This window comes from Pantherophis guttatus, chromosome 1 (genome assembly GCF_059756535.1).
Source record: "Pantherophis guttatus breed Tessera chromosome 1, ASM5975653v1, whole genome shotgun sequence".
NCBI lineage: Eukaryota > Metazoa > Chordata > Lepidosauria > Squamata > Colubridae > Pantherophis > Pantherophis guttatus.
Genome location: NC_142063.1, coordinates 250,685,108 through 250,703,810, shown reverse-complemented (window position 1 = coordinate 250,703,810; position 18,703 = coordinate 250,685,108). Strand labels below are relative to the sequence as shown.

The window sequence follows — 18,703 nt, the reverse complement described above, 5'->3', positions numbered from 1 at the left end:
GGACGCACGGCTGTCTTTAGAATAAAATATGATGGCCGTGGCCAGGGGGACTTTTTATCAGGTTTGCCTGATTCGCCAGTTGCAGCCCTTTCTGGATCGCGACGCCTTGCGCACGGTCACTCACACCCTTGTCACCTCCCGACTGGACTACGGTAATGCTCTCTACATGGGGCTCCCCTTGAAAAGCACCTGGAGGCTCCAACTGGTCCAGAATGTGGCCATGCAGGTGGTTATGGGTGCAACTCGTTGTGCCCACATGACACCCCTCCTGCACGAGCTGCACTGGCTCCCAGTGGTCTTCCGGGTGCGATTCAAGGTGTTGGTTACACCTTTAAAGCGCTCCATGGCATTGGACCTGGGTACCTTCGAGACCGTCTTCTGCCACCAGTAGCCTCCCACCGGCCAGTCCGCTCCCACAGAGAGGGTCTCCTCAGGGTGCCATCGGCCAAATTATGTCGGCTGGCGGCACCCAGGGGGAGGGCCTTCTCTGTGGGAGCCCCTGCCCTTTGGAATGAACTGCCCCCAGAAATGCATAAGATCTCCGACCTCCGTGTATTTCGCTGTGCCCTGAAAACCTTGTTGTTCGGCCAGGCCGGGCTACCAATGTAAAGATTTTAATTTGTTTTAAATGTGGGATTTTAAATTTGGGGGTTTTATAATTGAGCCAATTATTTAGTAATTTTAATTATTTTTAAATTTTGTCTGTCTTTGTGTTTTTAATCAGGCTGTACACCGCCCTGAGTCCTTCGGGAGAAGGGCGGTATAGAAATAAAATTATTATTATTATTATTATTATTATTATTATTATTATTATTATTATTATTATTATTATTATTATTTTAACCACGATGGCCAATACAAAGCCAAATGTGGCACTAGCTGTTTGGGGTCTTTGCTCTGTATAAACTTCATTTTTATTGAACTGCTTACATAATTTATGTTTTTAATTTGTAGTAAATGAGCACAATACAACAGCGTTCTTACTGAACATTCCATTTCAACTGAAAAGGAATATTATTTATTTATACAGCTACCCATTTCACTCTCATGACTTTGGGCAGAAAACAGTATATTAACACTGAGTCAAATATAACAATAAACAACAGCAACAAAACCATCCAAACAATACAACGTGCCAAAAGAAGAGTGCTCTCAAAACATTCTATCTCCTTCAACCACGCAGGTCGACTTCACCTAATATCCTGGTCTCAGCACCTTTGGGAAGAGCCATTTTTCAAGAGTTTTCAAAAAGCTAACAAGGTCACGGCTATTAGCATCTCAGGAGAAATCCTGTGCCAGAGGGCAAGTGCTGTGACATGGAAGACACATCTCCTGGGCCCCATTAGATGACACTGATTAGATCATTAGAACGACCCTGGAACAGTCTGATGGATCTAGTGGCATGAGCAGAGCAGAGACAATTGGAGGTAGGTCGGCCCACAGATAACATGGCCTTTTGCCATGTAGGGCTATATTAGTGATCACTGGCACTTCAAATTGTACCAAGAAGCCCTCTGGGAGCCATTGCAGCTCATAAAGCAGTGGGATTACATGGAAGTTTCACTTTTCATGTGAAATATATCTTAAATTTAATTCTAATAAGGAGGAGGGGATCATCTTATTTATATCATTTCTATGAGAAAAGAAAATTTGTACAATCTAAATCTATCTTTTATTTCATAGTACATAAGAAACATCTGTTTTCTAAAGATTTGGATGGCAAATGCATACTTTAAAAAAATCAAACTGTGAAGGATTATACACACCCTTTCTGTAAAAATGTGTTTATTGCATACAAAGTGTCTGGCAAAATAAAATGAAATCCTGATGAAAACTTAAAATGGATTATTCATTTTTGAAAACTAGGTGGTCGGTCTGAATGTCTCTTCTTTTTAAAAAAATGTTGGTAGAGAGATGGAGGATACATTGATAAATAAATATTTCTCAGAAATAAATCACTGCCCCAGCAGCCACCAAAATCATACAGTTACTTAAAAATGTATTCTAATTTATTACAATTATTTCTATACCTCCCAGTTTAAATAACTCCTGGAAGATAACAAACATAAAAACCAAATACCTAATTTTTCTTATAGAAATGGTCTTATCTTATAAAAATGATATAAATATATTGATCACCTCATCCTTATTAGATTGAAATCTAAGATATATTTTACACGATACACTTTATGACCTACAGTGGCTCCCAAAGGGCTTCTGGGTACAATTTGACATGCCATGATCACTTACATAGCCCAACATGGCTGTCCAATCCAAGGTTTTACACATCAATCAATATCCAAAAGTCAGTAGAACTATCTTGTGAGAGCCAGTTTGGTGTATTAGTTAAAGCCCTGGGCTAGAAACTGGGAGACCATGAGTTCTAGTCCTGCCCTAGGCACAAGCAAGCTGGGTAACCTTGGGACAGTTTCTCTCTCTTATCTCAGGAAGTAGGTAATAGCAAACCACCCCTGAAAAATCTTGCCAAGAAAACTGCAAAGATTTGTCCAGGCAGCCTCTGTTAATCAGATGCTATCTTATACAAGACTGATATAAAGGATGCCATACATATCTCTGGAGTCCTGCTCCATAGCATAGGAACCTTTGCCACAGGCCCATGCTCCACTGATTCTTCTCTTAAGAATGGAACCTCATCATTCCATCTCTGGGCAGCACCTACCAGGAGGAGATGGTTCTGAGTCAAGGCGCAGGTAGCTTTACCTTCTGACTTGGATTCAGAAGGCTATCGGTAACCAAGGAGAATACCAGTTTTCCAACCTGGTGCTCTCCAAATTTGCTAAGACTAAAATTCCTCAAATGACATGTAGGCTAAAATAAAATAAAAAGACAAAGACAAATAAGGAAAGGAAATATACAACCAAAAAAAGACAAATTGGGGTGGGAGACAATGTATGCAAGGCTCAAATTGTCCCCAGATAAACTCCAGAGTGACAAGTCAGCAGATGTTGCAACTTGTAGGATCTTTCCTACAGGTGTGTTCTGTCTGATATTTGGGACGCAATTATGATTTGTAGTCCTTTTCATTTCTTACTCAAACTGCATCCTTCATAACATGAGTCTTAATTGGCTCTCCTCCCAAGAAATAACAGTAGATTCCTTCAGGCAGTTTTGTCCTGATGTAGCCCTTTGTATGTGACTGCCTTCCATATAAACTGAATATCTTCAAGTTTTTGTTTTTTCTGCAGATACTACTTGAATGACAATTAGTGTGAAGGGATTAGCTTTAGGAGTCCCCCGACAAACATTCCCATTTTAAAAAGAACTAAAAATCTTACAGGGTTTATTTTACTTTGTCATATTTCAACATTTACAATGATTTCTGCTTTGTTCAGACAATTAACTTGTACTGATTATACTGCCCTGTTCTTATTCTCATTATTCAGTTTAAATTTCCCTTTCCTTTGTTGCAGGAAATGGGAGATACAAAGGGAATATATATATTTTTTTTGATTTCTTGGATTTGTGGTTAAAACAAAATTACAGCCGTATATGTTCTTATTAGATGTAATTACATCTAATGGCCCTCTATATCTTTTGAATCCATTCAATTGATCTAACTGTTTATACTGTTTTGTTATAGTTATGGAGTGATGCAAAACCTGTAGAACTCCTAGTCTGCAATAACAGCATTATTGTGTAAACTCAGAGTTGATTGGACAACAAAATGACACAATTTTGTGATGACACAAAGTTCTAACCTTCTCCTGAGCATTTAAGTTGCACATTATTAAGCTTTTCAATTTCACAAGAGATAATTTGAAATTGTTCTTTATCAAATGATACCTTAAAATGAAATGAAAGATTTATTCTCTCAATATGAATCACAAGCCAAACTTACAGCACTAAAATCTGTTTCAGGTTCTTCTATGTGTATAGAACTTTCTAAACAACATTTTGCTTAGTAGTTTTCAACGCTGAGAGATTCTGCAAGGCTGCCTTAATTTTATGAGGGTACTCTCAAAGCATAAAAACAGAAGTAGCAAATTTCTCCACCATCTTTTTCCAAAGTCCCCCAAGATGGAGTCAAGCATCATTGTTGTTTCTAGATATAGCAATTAGCACTTAGACTTATATACCAGCCCATAGTGCTGATATACAACACTCTTTGAGTTTACAGTATCAACATATGGTCTCAACAATCTGGGTCTTCATTTTACCAACCACAAAAGGATGGAAGGCCGAGTCAATCTTGAGCCGGTCAAGATCGAACTCCTGGCAATGGGCAGAGTTAGCTTGCAATATTGCATTCTAACCACTGCACCACCAGAAACATATGAGATTTACCCTGAAATTCTAAGTTCATAGAAATGGGCATGGATTCCGATTAGTGTCTTTCATGCAGAACATAAACCTGTGGCCATTTCATGCCAAATCAAAGATCTCCCAAAAGATGTAACAAGAGAAGCAAGTGGAGGAAAGGATGGAAAAAGAGGGAAAGATTCTCATTCCTAAAGAAGAGTTATCCCATGTTTGGATTCCACATATGGGTTGGGAAATGAGAAACAAAATATTGCCTTTAGGTTCCATAATGAGAAAGAGAAACAATTATTTTTGTCTCTTCTACAATTTGAGCTCTTCAAGCTCAAATTCTTCACCTATAATCATAATTTAAAATAATAGCTTCGTAATACCAATTGGGAAGGGTACAAAAGTCATCACAAGCAGATGCTTTGAAAAATGCAAACAGTATGCTTTTAAAGACAGCTTTTTATGAGAACATCCCACAGGAATGGAGGCTTAAAAAAGACCTTGTGAAACAATACCAGGATTTTCCCTAGAGTTGTGACTTTTGTTAACCTTTGAAAGTTTGCTTCACACTCTGTGAAAAAGGTGTTAGCTAGATACCAAGAATATCTTCTTCTGACTCTAAAGATAGATCACTTTGACTTTCCACAGCTGCTTTTTCAGTGGCTCCAAGCAAAAATTAGGAGCCACAACGTGATGGGGATGTGATTTTCAATCTTCACGTAAAAATCTGCATCTTGAAAATGAGATTCTTTGGTGAAACAACCTGAAAATCAGACGGTTTTTTAAATTGAACCTGAGATTATTCAAATTTAACTGAATTAAAATTAAATAAAATGAACTAAATATTGATAAAATAGTTATTTTATAATTTTACCTTATAGCCCCATAAAATAGAACCTGCAAACAGAAGGAAACATGGTTGTTTTTATTTAGCTTAGCAGAGCAGCTATAGTGTCTTATTATTTGGCTAGAGGAAAGTCAGAATGCAATTCTCCTCAAGGCAAGGGTGAATTGATCACTGATAAGTAATCAATGGCAGAGTGGAGCAGGAGAAAATGCCTCACAACAAAAGGGAGGGTCACCAATTAGTATTGAATTAAATGTCTATGGAGATTCTCAGTCATCCAGGTCATGGTTGTCCCAAAGGTGCCTTTTTCAAGAGGCAACTGGACTTTCTGGTTTTTCTTTGAAGATGTTTCGCTTCTCATCCAAGAAGCTTCTTCAGCTCAGACTGGATGATGGGAAATGGAATGGAATATTGAATTAAACATACACTCTTAAATAGTTGCATAGAACTGAAACCTCAAAAATCTTTGGTAGATAAATGGCTTTTTTGTTGTCTTTTGAAGAACGCGTGAAACATTTTTTTTCCTTTTTTTATACAACTGTCTCTGGAAAGGAAATGATGCTGTTTCCTTACCAAGGACGTTGGTTGACTATTGCTTCTCACCTAGATATCTGACAGCAGATATACTAAAACTGGATGTCACTCTGGGATTTTTCAAATGCCAGTAGTGGGGAAAAAGGAAACAGTTGATTGCTCTGTAGTCCAAGAAGAACAGAGTTCTTTTTTAAAAAAATGAAAATAGATGAAAGTTTAGAGGATCACTCAAAAAGAAAAACACTTCCAGACAATAATGGAAGTGAAAACAGGATGAAGACAATTAAAGATAAATAAAAAGCAAAATGAAATTCAGTATTCTCATTTATCTCTAAGTATGAGCCAAAAGAGGACTCTTGATTTGATAAATATTGTAAATTTGATGAAGTTATGCCACTTATATTGTGCATCAAACAAAACAGCAAACAGTAAAGATTATACTTCCATACTGTATGTGCAAATATGTCTACGTGGATAAGTAGCATTCATTTGATCACATATTGCTAAGCCATTGAAAGTTTGCTCCGGACTTCCGGTTTCCTTGTCTTCGGCGACGGCGGCGCTCTTTGAAGCTCCGCCAGCCCCGCCGCCTGTAGAGCCGCTTCGAGACGAAGAAGCGGCTCGAAAACTTCTAAATCCACAGGATTGAAGAAGGAGAGATCGCAGGGCACAGGTTGAGCCCCTGTAACCCCCCAGGGAAGTTTCTGGGGAGAGAACAGGCGTGGCTCCCTCCCAACCTGCTGGAACTCCGGGCGACGTGGGACGATTCTGCTCTTGCAGAACAAGCCGGCTGCAGGAAACTTAAAGCGAAAGAACCAGTTTTAATAAACAGCGAAACTACCTGAATCCTGAAATTTGGAAACGCAAGTATTAGCACTTTGTTGACTTTTCAATTTGAGAAAATGCGAATGAGTGAAAGTGCTTTGAAAAAACATGGCGCCTAGCTTCAGAGTTAACGAGCCAGCGAGTGTGGATTGGTGAAGTTACTTTGTTTTGCTACAAAGTTTCCAAGTTGCTACTAAGCTGCCTTGCTTGTTATAAGAGAAATAACTGGGAAATTTTTTCCCTTTTCAATATTGGACTTTGCTTTATTTTAACCCTTGTTTGATCAAATCTGGGGGACTTTTTTAGAAGTCTTTGTGCAGGAGGGAAAGGAAAAGGAACTTCCCTCTTTAGAAAAACTAGATCACGAGCCAGGATGGCGTCAAAGAAGCAGGAAGGGAAGGCATTAGGGGGGGGATCCCCCACACACAAACATCAAACGCAACTTCCCCCTGCTCAACAGCTACAAACCCAGAAAAAAGAATTTGATGTGGGAGATTTAAAAGAATTTATTTCTAAAACTCTGGATGACAAATTTCAAAAATCTCAACAGGGGATAGATGATAAACTTCAAAAATCACATCAGGAATTTATGCAGGAAATTAATGAAGTTAAAGACATGGTGAAACAGAATCAAAATAAGGTGACCAAAAAAATATCAGAAGTGGCGTCTGGCCTGGCAGAATTTATTGGGAAAGTTGATTTTAAAGTTGAAGAATTCAAATCAGAAGTTAATGTTAAGATGAAAGACAATGATTATAAAATTGATGAAGTTGACAATAAAATGCAGAGAATTGAAGATGAGATTGTTATGATACAATTCCGGGCGATGGAATTTGCCATACGGCTTCGGGGAATTCGAGAGGAGGAGAGACAGGACTTGAGACAGGTTTGCTCTGAAGCCTTGGCTAAGATTTTACAAGCTAATCCTGATTTGGTATTTCATAAAATAGATAAAATTTACAGAGTGAACTCTTGGGTGGCCAGACAAAGACAATTGCCTAGAGATGTGGTCATATACTTTACTGAGAGAGAAATTAGAAATGATATCCTGCAAAAATCTTTTCACACTTCTGTACAAGTGGGGGGCTCACGACTTGAAATTTTTAAAGAATTACCTCCTAAAATGCTGAAAGCTAGAAAAGAATTTGGTTTTCTTGTTAAGGAATTGAAAAATTTACAGATACCCTTCCGGTGGGACGCACCAGCTGGGATAATTTTTAGATATAAGGGAGAAGGATATCGGTTGAATACCGTGGAGAAGGCACAACACTTTTACAGTACTATTCTTAAGGAAAGAACACCATCTCCACGTACATCTACAGTTTTGGAGATTAAGGAGAGTGAAGAGAGGCAATTGAAAGAACAGTCTAAGCAGGAATTAGAAAACGTGCAAGGTGCAGAAGGAGGTTTTCTGAGTGAGCCCTTGTTGGATTCTTCTCCAATTTTGGATTTGATTCAGTTGACAGAAGTTAAAGATCAACGTATAACTAGAGCCCAATCCAAGCTACTTAAACAAAAGCAACAACAACAACAGGAAAGACAAGACAAGAAGGCAGTTAAGAGTACCGTACAAGAGAGTGGAGCTATGGGAGGAGCGAGATCGAAGCTCTCGGATGAACTTCAAATATTTTGCTCTGTGCTCCAGAAAGAGGCTGATGACCTTTAAGTGTCTATCTTGGAATGTCAATGGGTTGAATTCAGCACAGAAAAGGAAGAAATTATTTACATATTTGAAACAATTTAATAATGATATAATATGTTTACAAGAAACGCATATCACAACTCAAGATCAAAAATATTTGATAAACTCAAAACTAGGAGCACATTATATATCTTCAACTTCGCAGAAAAAGAATGGTGTGGTTATTTATGTAAATAAAAAATTAACAGCGAAAGTTATAGAAGCAGATCAAGATGGTAGGTTTGTAGCAATTGAATTGCTCACAGCAAATGGTCAAATTCTTTTGATTGGAATTTATGCTCCCAACCAACAACAGGATTATTTTTATAAGATGTTACATACTAAAATATTGCAATGGGACTATAGATCTATTTTAATTATGGGAGACTGGAATGGAGTAATTGATTCTAAACTAGATAAAAAGAGCTTGGCAAAGTCTAGAATTAGACTACCACAGACTTTTTTTGATATGAAAGAAGATATGGAATTAAAAGATGTTTGGAGAATACATAATCCAAATGAATTGGACTACACTTTTTTTTCGGATAGACATAGATCTTTTTCTAGGATTGATTTTATCCTGTTGTCAAATGATCTACTTGTTAAGACAAAAAGAACAAAGATTTTTCCAAGAACTCTGACTGACCATAGCCCTGTATGGATAGAAATTGAGATGGATAAGGTTGAGAGACGTTCTTGGAGATTAAATGAGAACTTGTTTAGATATGAAAAAAATACAATAGAACTTAAAAAGCATTTGAAAGAATTTTTTGAAATAAATTTGAATAAAGGTACCCCAATTGAAATTGTTTGGGATGCAAGTAAAGCTTATATGAGAGGGGTACTTATCTACATGAATTCTAAACATAGACTGTTCCGACAAAAGAAAAGATTTGAGTTGGAAATGGAAATAAAGAATAAAGAACAGTTACTTATTAAAAACCCAACAGATGAAAGAATACGAAGTGCTATAAAACTTTTGAAAGACCAATTTCAAATGCTTATGGCGGAACAAGTTGCAACAAGTTTACAATATGCGAAGCATAATACATTTTGCAACGCTAACAAACCGGGCAGATGGTTGGCTTACACATTGAGGAAAAAACAAAGTATACGGACTATTGATAGTATTGATATTGGAGGGAAAGAAATCTCTCAACAAAAACTAATTAAAGAAGCTTTTGTGGATTATTATACTAAACTATATGCCAAAGAAGAGGTGCAGAATGGACTTATAGAAAAATATTTAAAGGATAAGAGAGTTACAAAAATTACTGATCAACAAAAGGAAAGAATGAATTATCCTATAACAGAGGAGGAGATAACAGCAGCAATTAAACAGCTAAAAACAGCCAAAGCTCCTGGCACGGATGGTTTGACCGCAGTGTATTACAAAACTTTACAAGCTGAAATGGTGGGACAACTTAGAGATTTATTTTGCAATATTCAACAAGGGGGCAAAATACCCCCATCTTGGACAACTGCTTATATATCTTTGATACCAAAAGAACAAGTTGGTCCTAAAAAACCAGAGAACTACAGACCAATATCTCTTTTGAACACAGACTATAAAATTTATGCGAAGGTATTAGCCAACAGGTTGATGCCAGTAATCCAAAAGGTGATTCATGCGGACCAAGCGGGATTTATTGAGGGCAGATATATGAAGGACAATGTAAGGCAAGTAATAGACTTATTGGAATATCTTGACAAGAATAAACAGATTTCTGCAGTGCTGGTTTTTTTGGATGCGGAGAAGGCCTTTGATAGAGTGGATTGGAATTTTCTACTAAAGACTTTAAAAAAGATGGGCTTTGGGGACCAATTTATACAGGCGATCTCAGCAATTTATCAAGAGCAAAAAGCACAGATTATTATTAATGGAAGTTTGATGACAGAGTTTAAAATTGAAAAAGGAACAAGACAGGGATGTCCGTTGTCCCCACTTTTATTTATTTTAACATTGGAAGTCTTGCTAAATACAATACGGGACTCAAAAATTTTGAAAGGCATAATGATAAGGCAAGAGGATTATAGAATAAAGGCATTTGCAGATGATCTGGTGGTTACCCTATCACAACCAATGGAATCAACAATCCTGATGAACGACATTATACAAGACTATGGTAGAGTTTCAGGTTTTAGACTGAATTCAAAAAAGACTAAAATGATAGTCAAAAATATGACACAAGATCGTAAACATGAGCTTGAAAGGAGGGCAGGTTTTGAAATTGTACCTAAGGTAAAATATCTTGGAGTTCAGGTTGCAGAATCAAACATGAAATTGTTTCAAAATAACTATGAGGTGTTGTGGCGAGAGGTTCAGAAAGATATGGAGACTTGGAAAAAGCTGCAACTGTCTTTACTTGGAAGAATAGCAGCAGTTAAGATGAACATTTTGCCAAGATTTCTGTTTTTGTTTCAAATGATTCCGGTGCTTAAAAGTGATAAACAACTGAAAGTTTGGCAAACTGGACTTAATAAGTTTGTCTGGAACGAGAAAAAGCCAAGAGTGAAATTGAAAATTATGCAAGATGTTCCAGAAAGAGGAGGCCTTAAACTTCCAAACCTACAGTTATATTATGATGCAGCAGCTTTAACTTTAACAAGTGATTGGTTTGGAAGTAAAAAGGCTGGAATATTGAATGCAGAAAGTTTTGATCTTGAATTTGGATGGCATGCTTACCTATTTTATGATGACAAAGTTGATAAAGTATTTAAAAGTCATATACTTAGAGACTCTTTGATGAGAGTTTGGAAGAAGCACCGACTCAAATGGGATTATAAAATACCGCTATGGCTGGATCTTGGTCATACCTTGTGGAATACAAATATAATGTCACTCGGGGGGGTTTTATATAAAGAGGTTCTTTTTACAGATGCGGGCAGATGGCAGCTGAAGACATTGCAGACACTGTTGGACGAAGGGATTAATTTAACCTGGTTACAATATAATCAATTACAATTGAGATGGAAAGAGGACCAAAAAACTGGTATTATGTTGCATGAGGAAGAATTGGTTAAACATATAAGAGAGAAAGGTCCAATGCATATTAAAAGGCTTTATAATGTTTTGCTAGAAAGGGATTCAGAAACGGAATTAGTTAAAGATTGCATGATTAAGTGGGCACAAAATTTTGAAGAACCAGTGATGTTGGAAACATGGGAAAAAATTTGGGTTCAGAATGTTAAATTTACACAGTCGCAGAATCTGAGGGAAAATTTTTATAAAATGTTTTATAGATGGCATTTAGATCCTAAAAAGTTGTCATGTATGTACCCTAATGTTCAGCCAAAATGTTGGAGATGCGAATGTTTGGATGCTACGTATTATCATGTTTGGTGGACCTGTAGGAAAGTTAAGGCTTTTTGGATAAAAATATGGTGGGTCATGCAGAATGTTTTGAAGAAAAAAATTCAATTTTCTCCACAATTGTTTTTATTGGGTATAGTTAAGGGTTTTACACGGGGTGAAATAAAATTAATATTGTATATGATAACAGCAGCAAGATTGTTGATAGGTAAATATTGGAAGAATGAAGCTTTGCCTACTATCGAGGAATGGACTTTGAAGATGGCCAGTTTTGCAGAGATGGCGAAGATTTCAGCATATTTAAAAGATTGTTCACAAGAGACTTATGAATGGGAATGGAAAAGATGGATAGAATATGTTCAGAACAAATACCAAACTAGAAAGTATCAAATAGCTTTTATTTGAAAACAATGTATTAGAAATATCTTAATGTAAAGAGACAAAGAGGGAAAATTATATAGGGGGAGGGATGGGTTCAGGTATATATATCAGTGTTATTAGTTATGAGTACATAATAGGGAAGTCTGGGGGGGGAGGGTTAGGGAGGGTTAGGGAGGACGGGAAGTTTGGGGAGGGAGGTGGGGGGGTGAAAAAAGGGGTGAAAATGTAATTGTAAAACTTTTGCAATAAAAAAAAAAAAGAAAGTTTGCTCCACACCTAATTTGGTTTGGAAATCTGCCAAAAAGTTATTTTCTGATAAAATGTATCTTTTCTTTAACCCACACTTGTTAACCTATGAATAAGTAATGAGCAAAAAAACAAAACAAAAACAGAGATGAGGGTTTATTATCCCTTTCTTAGGTAAACAGCAACTGGAATGGTCTTTTGAGCTTGCAATGGTTCTTTCACTTGGTCTTTCCAGGCACTCACCATTTAACTTGGTGTGAATAGCAGCAAGGGTTTTCAAGAGATTTCCCTTCATATAAAATATTCTTCACTGTTTTGTGGCTTGGGAAAGAAGATGGGGGGAATGTTGGAGGGAAGAGTAGCAATAGCAATAGCACTTAGACTTATATACCACTTCATAGTGCTTTACAGCCCTCTCTAAGTGGTTTACAGAGTCAGTATATTGTCCCCAACAATCTGGGTCCTCATTTTACCCACCTCGGAAGGATGGAAGGTTGAGTCAACCTTGAGCCTGGTGAGATTCGATCTGCCAAACTGCTGGCAGCCGGTGATCAGCAGAAGTAGCCTGCACTCTAACCACTGCGCCACCACGGCTCAGTAGAGGTAAACTACTGCCTCAGCCCATTTTGTTTGAAGTAATAAATTGACAGAGACCTTTGTCCATCTTTGCACTTAGTCAACAAGCAAAATCCTTATTGCTAACTCTGTAGGTCCATCTCTGTGCCATATCAGTGGGATCTAGGTAGTGTAAGCTATATATCTCAATTGTAAAGGAGCATCTTTTAAATTAAGACCAATAAGATCTGACAGCTGTTTGTTATTCAATGTGAATTGCAAATTATTTTTGTAACAATTGTAATAATTTTTCCTATTGGTGTTATAGAGCCAGACAAAAGGAACAGAATGGAAACTAACATTAATTTATCCACTGGAAATTAACCAGAGTAAGAAAGGAAGCATTGATTGCTTATAGACAACACAGAGACGGAAGCATCTGCAAATTCTTGGAAGAAAAACGTAAATAATTTACAGAAGCCAAATGCTAATCTGAGGATTTATATATTAAAAGGAGTTCCAACAAATAGCAAGATAACATTTTGCTTATGCACTCCATTGTTCTTTCTTTGTGTTGTAGTAAAATCAGTTCCAGACAATCATGAATTACAGTGCTTTTTATCTTGGATTACATAAAAAGACTGGGAAATTCTGGGTAATTAAGTATTTGGACCAAGAGGTTAAGCAAGCTCTGCCAATAATATGGGTTTTTTTTTAGTATAGCTATTTCAAGCTTTTTAGCTCTCATCAGCTAGCCATACCCTTCTGGGTTTGTTTTTTTTTCCTCTATTTAATTATTTTTGCTTTCTGTCATGTATCATTTGGCAGCAAATTGGTAGCTATGAGGGCCCAGACTCACACTTTTGTAGGGCCACAGTTGGCCTGAGGTTCTGCACTCATGTGCATTTCTGCTCTTAGAAGAACTTAGGTTTTTATGCATCCTTCATTCTTACTTCCTGTTCTTCATATATGAGGAGGTGCTTTTGAGATTTGTGGGACATTTAATGGTAGTATGAAATATGACAAAGAAGGCTACAGAAGCTATGTGGATTAATATCAAGTAATGCTGTAATAATATTGCAAAGCCACAGTGATGTAATCCTAAATCATAGTGGATAGAAAAATATTTAGATTTCTCTAAGAGACAGAAAACAGATTAAAGAGAGAGAGAGATAGACTAGATAGATAGATAGATAGATAGATGGATGGATGGATGGATGGATGGATGGATGGATGGATGGATAGATGGATAGATAGATAGATAGATAGATAGATAGATAGATAGATAGATAGATAAATAGATAGATAGATAGATAGATAGATAGATGATGGATGGATGGATGGATGGATAAAGATGATAGACAAGAGAGAGAGAGGGAGGGAGAGAGAGGGGGAGGGAGGGAGAGAGGGAAAGGGAGAGAGAGGGAGGAAGAGAGAGGGATACAAGCACATCTCATCAGCAAACAGCTTATTCAAGTATCTGAAGAGGAAAGCCTCGTTTGCCTTGAAGAAGTTCTCATAAATAGAGTCCCCTCCCAATTTGAATCTTTCTTATCTCCTGTTGCAGCTCCCATGTTATACTGGATGTGCTCCTCAGAGCATCAAGAACGTTGGGAAAAAGAGGAAAATTCATACACATAGAATTGTATTTATTAACATTAAACTCCAAATGAAAATATTTCCCTTATTTATCAGGAAATACATGATACATTTCAGGTATCATTCTAGACATAACCTCTTGAGCAATCACTTACTTACTTACTTGCTTGCTTACTTATTTATTTATTCTTTAGATAATCTACAAACTCTTACAAAAATCATAAGAATTTCTTGTAAGGGTTATATTCATCAAATGTCTCTTTTTCTAAGAGAACTTTATGCCAGCAAAACATGTAATGGTGATTTTGAACCTTGGTAATTATTAACCTATTCCTGGATGAAAGAGCGTATCATTTTATTGCCTTTAAAAATTCAACTCTAGTTATATTATAGGATGATTTGTTACATAACAAGACCAAAATTGGCAAAAAGGAAAAAATGAGACCATGTACAATTTCAGGAATTGATATAATAACCCATCTACAGGCAGCAAACCCCACTTACCTTGTCTAACAGCTAATGTTGTGGTGTAGACCAAAAATAGGAGAATGTAGTTCAGAAAGCTCTGAAAGACAGGAGTGTTGGCATGAAAATCATCTGACAAATACTTGCTGGTTAGGCTAATACCACAGATCAGCAGGGATAAGACTTGCCCCAAAGCTACAGATAACAGGAGCTCCCTAAAAGAAACAAGACAGAAACCATTTTGTTAGAACAGCCAAAGATGCCACTGGTAGAATGATTACTTCCCTCCCTTTGTTGTCTACCTCCCCGCCCCACCAGAACAGGGTGTCAAACTCAAGGCACGGGGGCTGGATCCAGCCTATGGGGTACTTAGATCTAGCCTGTGGGGCCACCCTGGAAACAGCAAAGGATTGGCCCATGGTGCCTCTGCCAGTGAAAACAGAGCTCAGGAGGGCAGCAGGCAGCCCTCTTGAGCTCCTTTTTTTTTTTTTTTTGCTTTAATTTATATGCTGCCCTTCTCCGGAGACTCAGGGTGGCTTACAATGTGTTAAGCAATAGCCTTCATACTTTTGTATATTTATACAAAGTCAGCTTATTGCCCCCACAATCTGGGTCCTCATTTTATCTATCTTTGAAAGGATGGAAGGCTGAGTCAACCTTGAGCCTGGTGAGATTTGAACTTGCAGTAATTGCAAGCAGCAGATGTTAATAACAGTGCTTTAGTCCACTCTACTACAGGCTCATTTTTGCTGGCAGAGGACTTGCAGGAGGCCATCGCAGCTGAAAATGGAGCTCAGGAGCCCGTTTTCACTGGAAGAGCACTCAGGCCGCCACAGGAGCCCCCAACATGAGTGAGGTCGAGCTGGTTATGCCCACCCTGGCCACGCCCATCCTGACACACACACATCCCGAGGTCAAACACAACCTTGATGCAGCCCTCAATGAAATCGAATTTGACACCCCTGCCATAGAAGCAATGAGGAGGAAAAGGAAGAGAAATCTTCCTTTTTACTCATAAAACAGCATGAAGCCAATATTAAACGTGCTTAGAGAAAATAGAAAAATGGCAGCATGATCATAAAACCGAATCTAACCAATGGAACTCATGATATCAGTGTTTTACAAACTTCTCAAAGTAGACCTTGGAAAGTGAGAATATTGAGCACATGCACATATGCACACATTAAACATGCAAGAAAAATAAACTGGAGAACTACTCCCAATGGTGAAGTAAGTGGGGCATTTATTGTTACACTAGCTGGATGCCTGTGCTTCACTAAGAAACTATGTGATTGGGCGTGATAAATTGACACTTAAAGCCTGAAACTTAATGTACAATGTGTAATTCCATAGCATCAGGGCGTGTTAATATAAGGCAACTGGCATTTGGAACAGAGGGGGAGGGGAGGAGGAGTAGAATGTCCCAGCCCGCAGGCCGCATGAGTCACGCACTGGCCACGGCCACTGGTTTAGCGGTAGCATCAAAGCGTGTTACTATAAGGCAACTGGCACTTGAACAGAGTTCTTTTCAGGTGGGGAAGGGAAGTAGAATGTCTAGCTCCTTAGCATCAGAGCATACACAGAGGCATCTGCTCAATCTAGAGGTTTCACCTTGGTAACAAAGTGTGTCCAGCTTTTGTGCAATGTCATGATACATGGAGTAGTTTTCATTGCAACATCACAATGAATACCCATGTAAAATGTATACCCCGTTATTCTGCCAATGGACTGAGATTTAATATTAGAAAAAATGCACCTCAAATACTCAATTTTTAATCTAATCTAATTATATTCCCCAGAAAATTGCATCTGAGTAGATTTAAAAGGAACGCTTCAAACTAAGGTTGTGTTTCACACACACACACACACACACAACATATCTCAGGTAAATCCTCTGTATTTTCCTTCACCATGCACAGACAAAATACTATGTTGCTTGATAATGTAATTGTTGCATGATTAAAATTCACAAAAAAGAGCTTTATATTTTGGGGAACACTTTCCCTGGATTTGGTATTTATAGGTTCCTTTTGCTGAAATTCAACTGTTTGTCACCCTATTTCAGTAGTTCATTTTCAGAGACCTCACGTGACATATAGGTTCCTGGGCCTTGGGCTACATTGACCCTCAACTCTGTGTTCATTGGGAGCAGAACCTTAACTCTTCAAGACTATCTCCCCCAATCAGCTGCCATTACTGCAACTCCTGGTTGAAAATTATGGATTTTCTTTTCTAACATATCAGAATGATGCCAGCCAGGGGTAGGATTCAAAAAGTTCAGCAACCGGTTCTTTGCCCGGTTGCTGGGTGGGTGTGGCCATGGTGGGCATGGCCTACTCGGGCTCCTGCACCATGGCGGGGGGGTGTTTTCACCCTCCCCAAGCCCCGGAGGCTTTCCTTGAGCCTCCAGGAGAGTGAAAACAGCCTCCCCCAGGCTCCGGAGGCCCTCTGGAGGCCAGAAACGGGCCCATTTCCGGACTTCCGGAACTTCCAGGAGGCCCATTTTTCACCCTCCCAGAGTATCCGTGCAGGCACTGCACTTACCTGGCATCCAAAACAGGCAGTGTGGAGACTCCCAGGAGGGGCAGGGTGGGGTGGGCGGGGCCAGCCAGTCCTTGCAACTACTGGTTCAGCGAACCAGATATAAAATTAGCATCAGGTTCGCCTGAACCGGTCTGAACTAGCTGAATCCCACCCCTAGTGCCAGCCTACAAAAGCAACTTTATAGAATTGATACTGATAGGACAATCCAGTAACAAATGTGAAATACTATACTTTGCTTTTCATATTTGTGAGATACAGAATTTGAGTATACCTTTAAACAACAATCAGAGTTTTCATTCTTTAATCCCCAGAGTCAGTTTTAATCCAACCTATGATCATCTTCATCATTGCCAATCTCAGAATACAAAGAACACCACATGAGGCAATCAATGCACCCTCCCAGCTGAGCAACAGGAGGAGACAAATAGCAGTATTGAACCATTATCCAACTCTATAACCATGGTTGATGTTACGGAAAGTAGCTGGATTCAGGGATGTTACCAACCCATCAATTACCATCCATGTGCTCAATTTAAAATGGCATGATGGTAGGGCAAAATTTCTGCAGGGTAAAAAGAGACTGTAAGGCAAAGTAAAGAAAGATTTTACACCAGCAGGAAAATAATCTCTTTACACATGCTCATCAACAGAGCTTTAATGCTTGGATGGGAAAACTACACTTCTGTCAGAGTTAAACTAGCTAAACTATCATATGGGTGCAGAGCTAAACATGAATGTGGTAGACATCACACATGGAGCTGCCCTTAGTTCCACACTATAAGTAGTACTCATTTAATGACCACAAACATTAGCTTTGTGTTAATAAGGAAATGTATGCGTTGTGACAATATGTTCCTTGAGGGAGGTTTCCATAAATTTTTCTTTCATCCTTGGGAACATTCTTAACCATGTTTTTAGTATGTGAGATTTTATGCAGAAATAGTATTTGAAGCAATGAAAAATTTGTTGAAGCTTCAAACTTGATACAAAGGCCACTAAACTCATGAGATTTACCGAGTATTCCTATTGCATTTTCTCACTGTGATTTTAACAACTGGTGAGATGGCTTCAACCACCAGTTTCTGATGCTGACATATAAAGTTGTCCAAACTGCCATGTCCCCTGATGTCTAGATTCTAAATTAATTATACTGCTTAAGAACTGCTTGCCTCCCATAACTATGTCTTAAACACAGCAATTTCAGAAGCAAGATACGTAATATAGATAAAGCAGGTGTGTATAGTGCTTCAAGACATAAGATGAACAAAACCCAATATTAAATCTATAAATCATTTCCGAATTGCCAAACTCAACAAACAATTCTTTATATAAACCGCACCTTACATTCCTATTGTACTGAATTAATACTGAGGAAAATAAATTAAGCAACTGCAAAATTAAATTTAACAAGGGCTAAAGATAAGCTTGGAATTCACAGGAAATA

The 18,703-nt window shown here is 38.1% G+C and overlaps 1 protein-coding gene across 1 annotated transcript in view; it reads right to left on the bottom strand.

Moving 5' to 3' along the window:
• SLC35F1 (solute carrier family 35 member F1) overlaps positions 1-18,703 on the bottom strand; it is a 233,486-nt gene that overhangs the window by 103,769 nt on the left and 111,014 nt on the right. Inside the window, exon 2 of the mRNA XM_034418687.3 lies at positions 14,755-14,930. Within this exon, the coding sequence (XP_034274578.2) occupies positions 14,755-14,930 (176 nt within the window). The remainder of the gene's footprint in view (positions 1-14,754; positions 14,931-18,703) is intronic.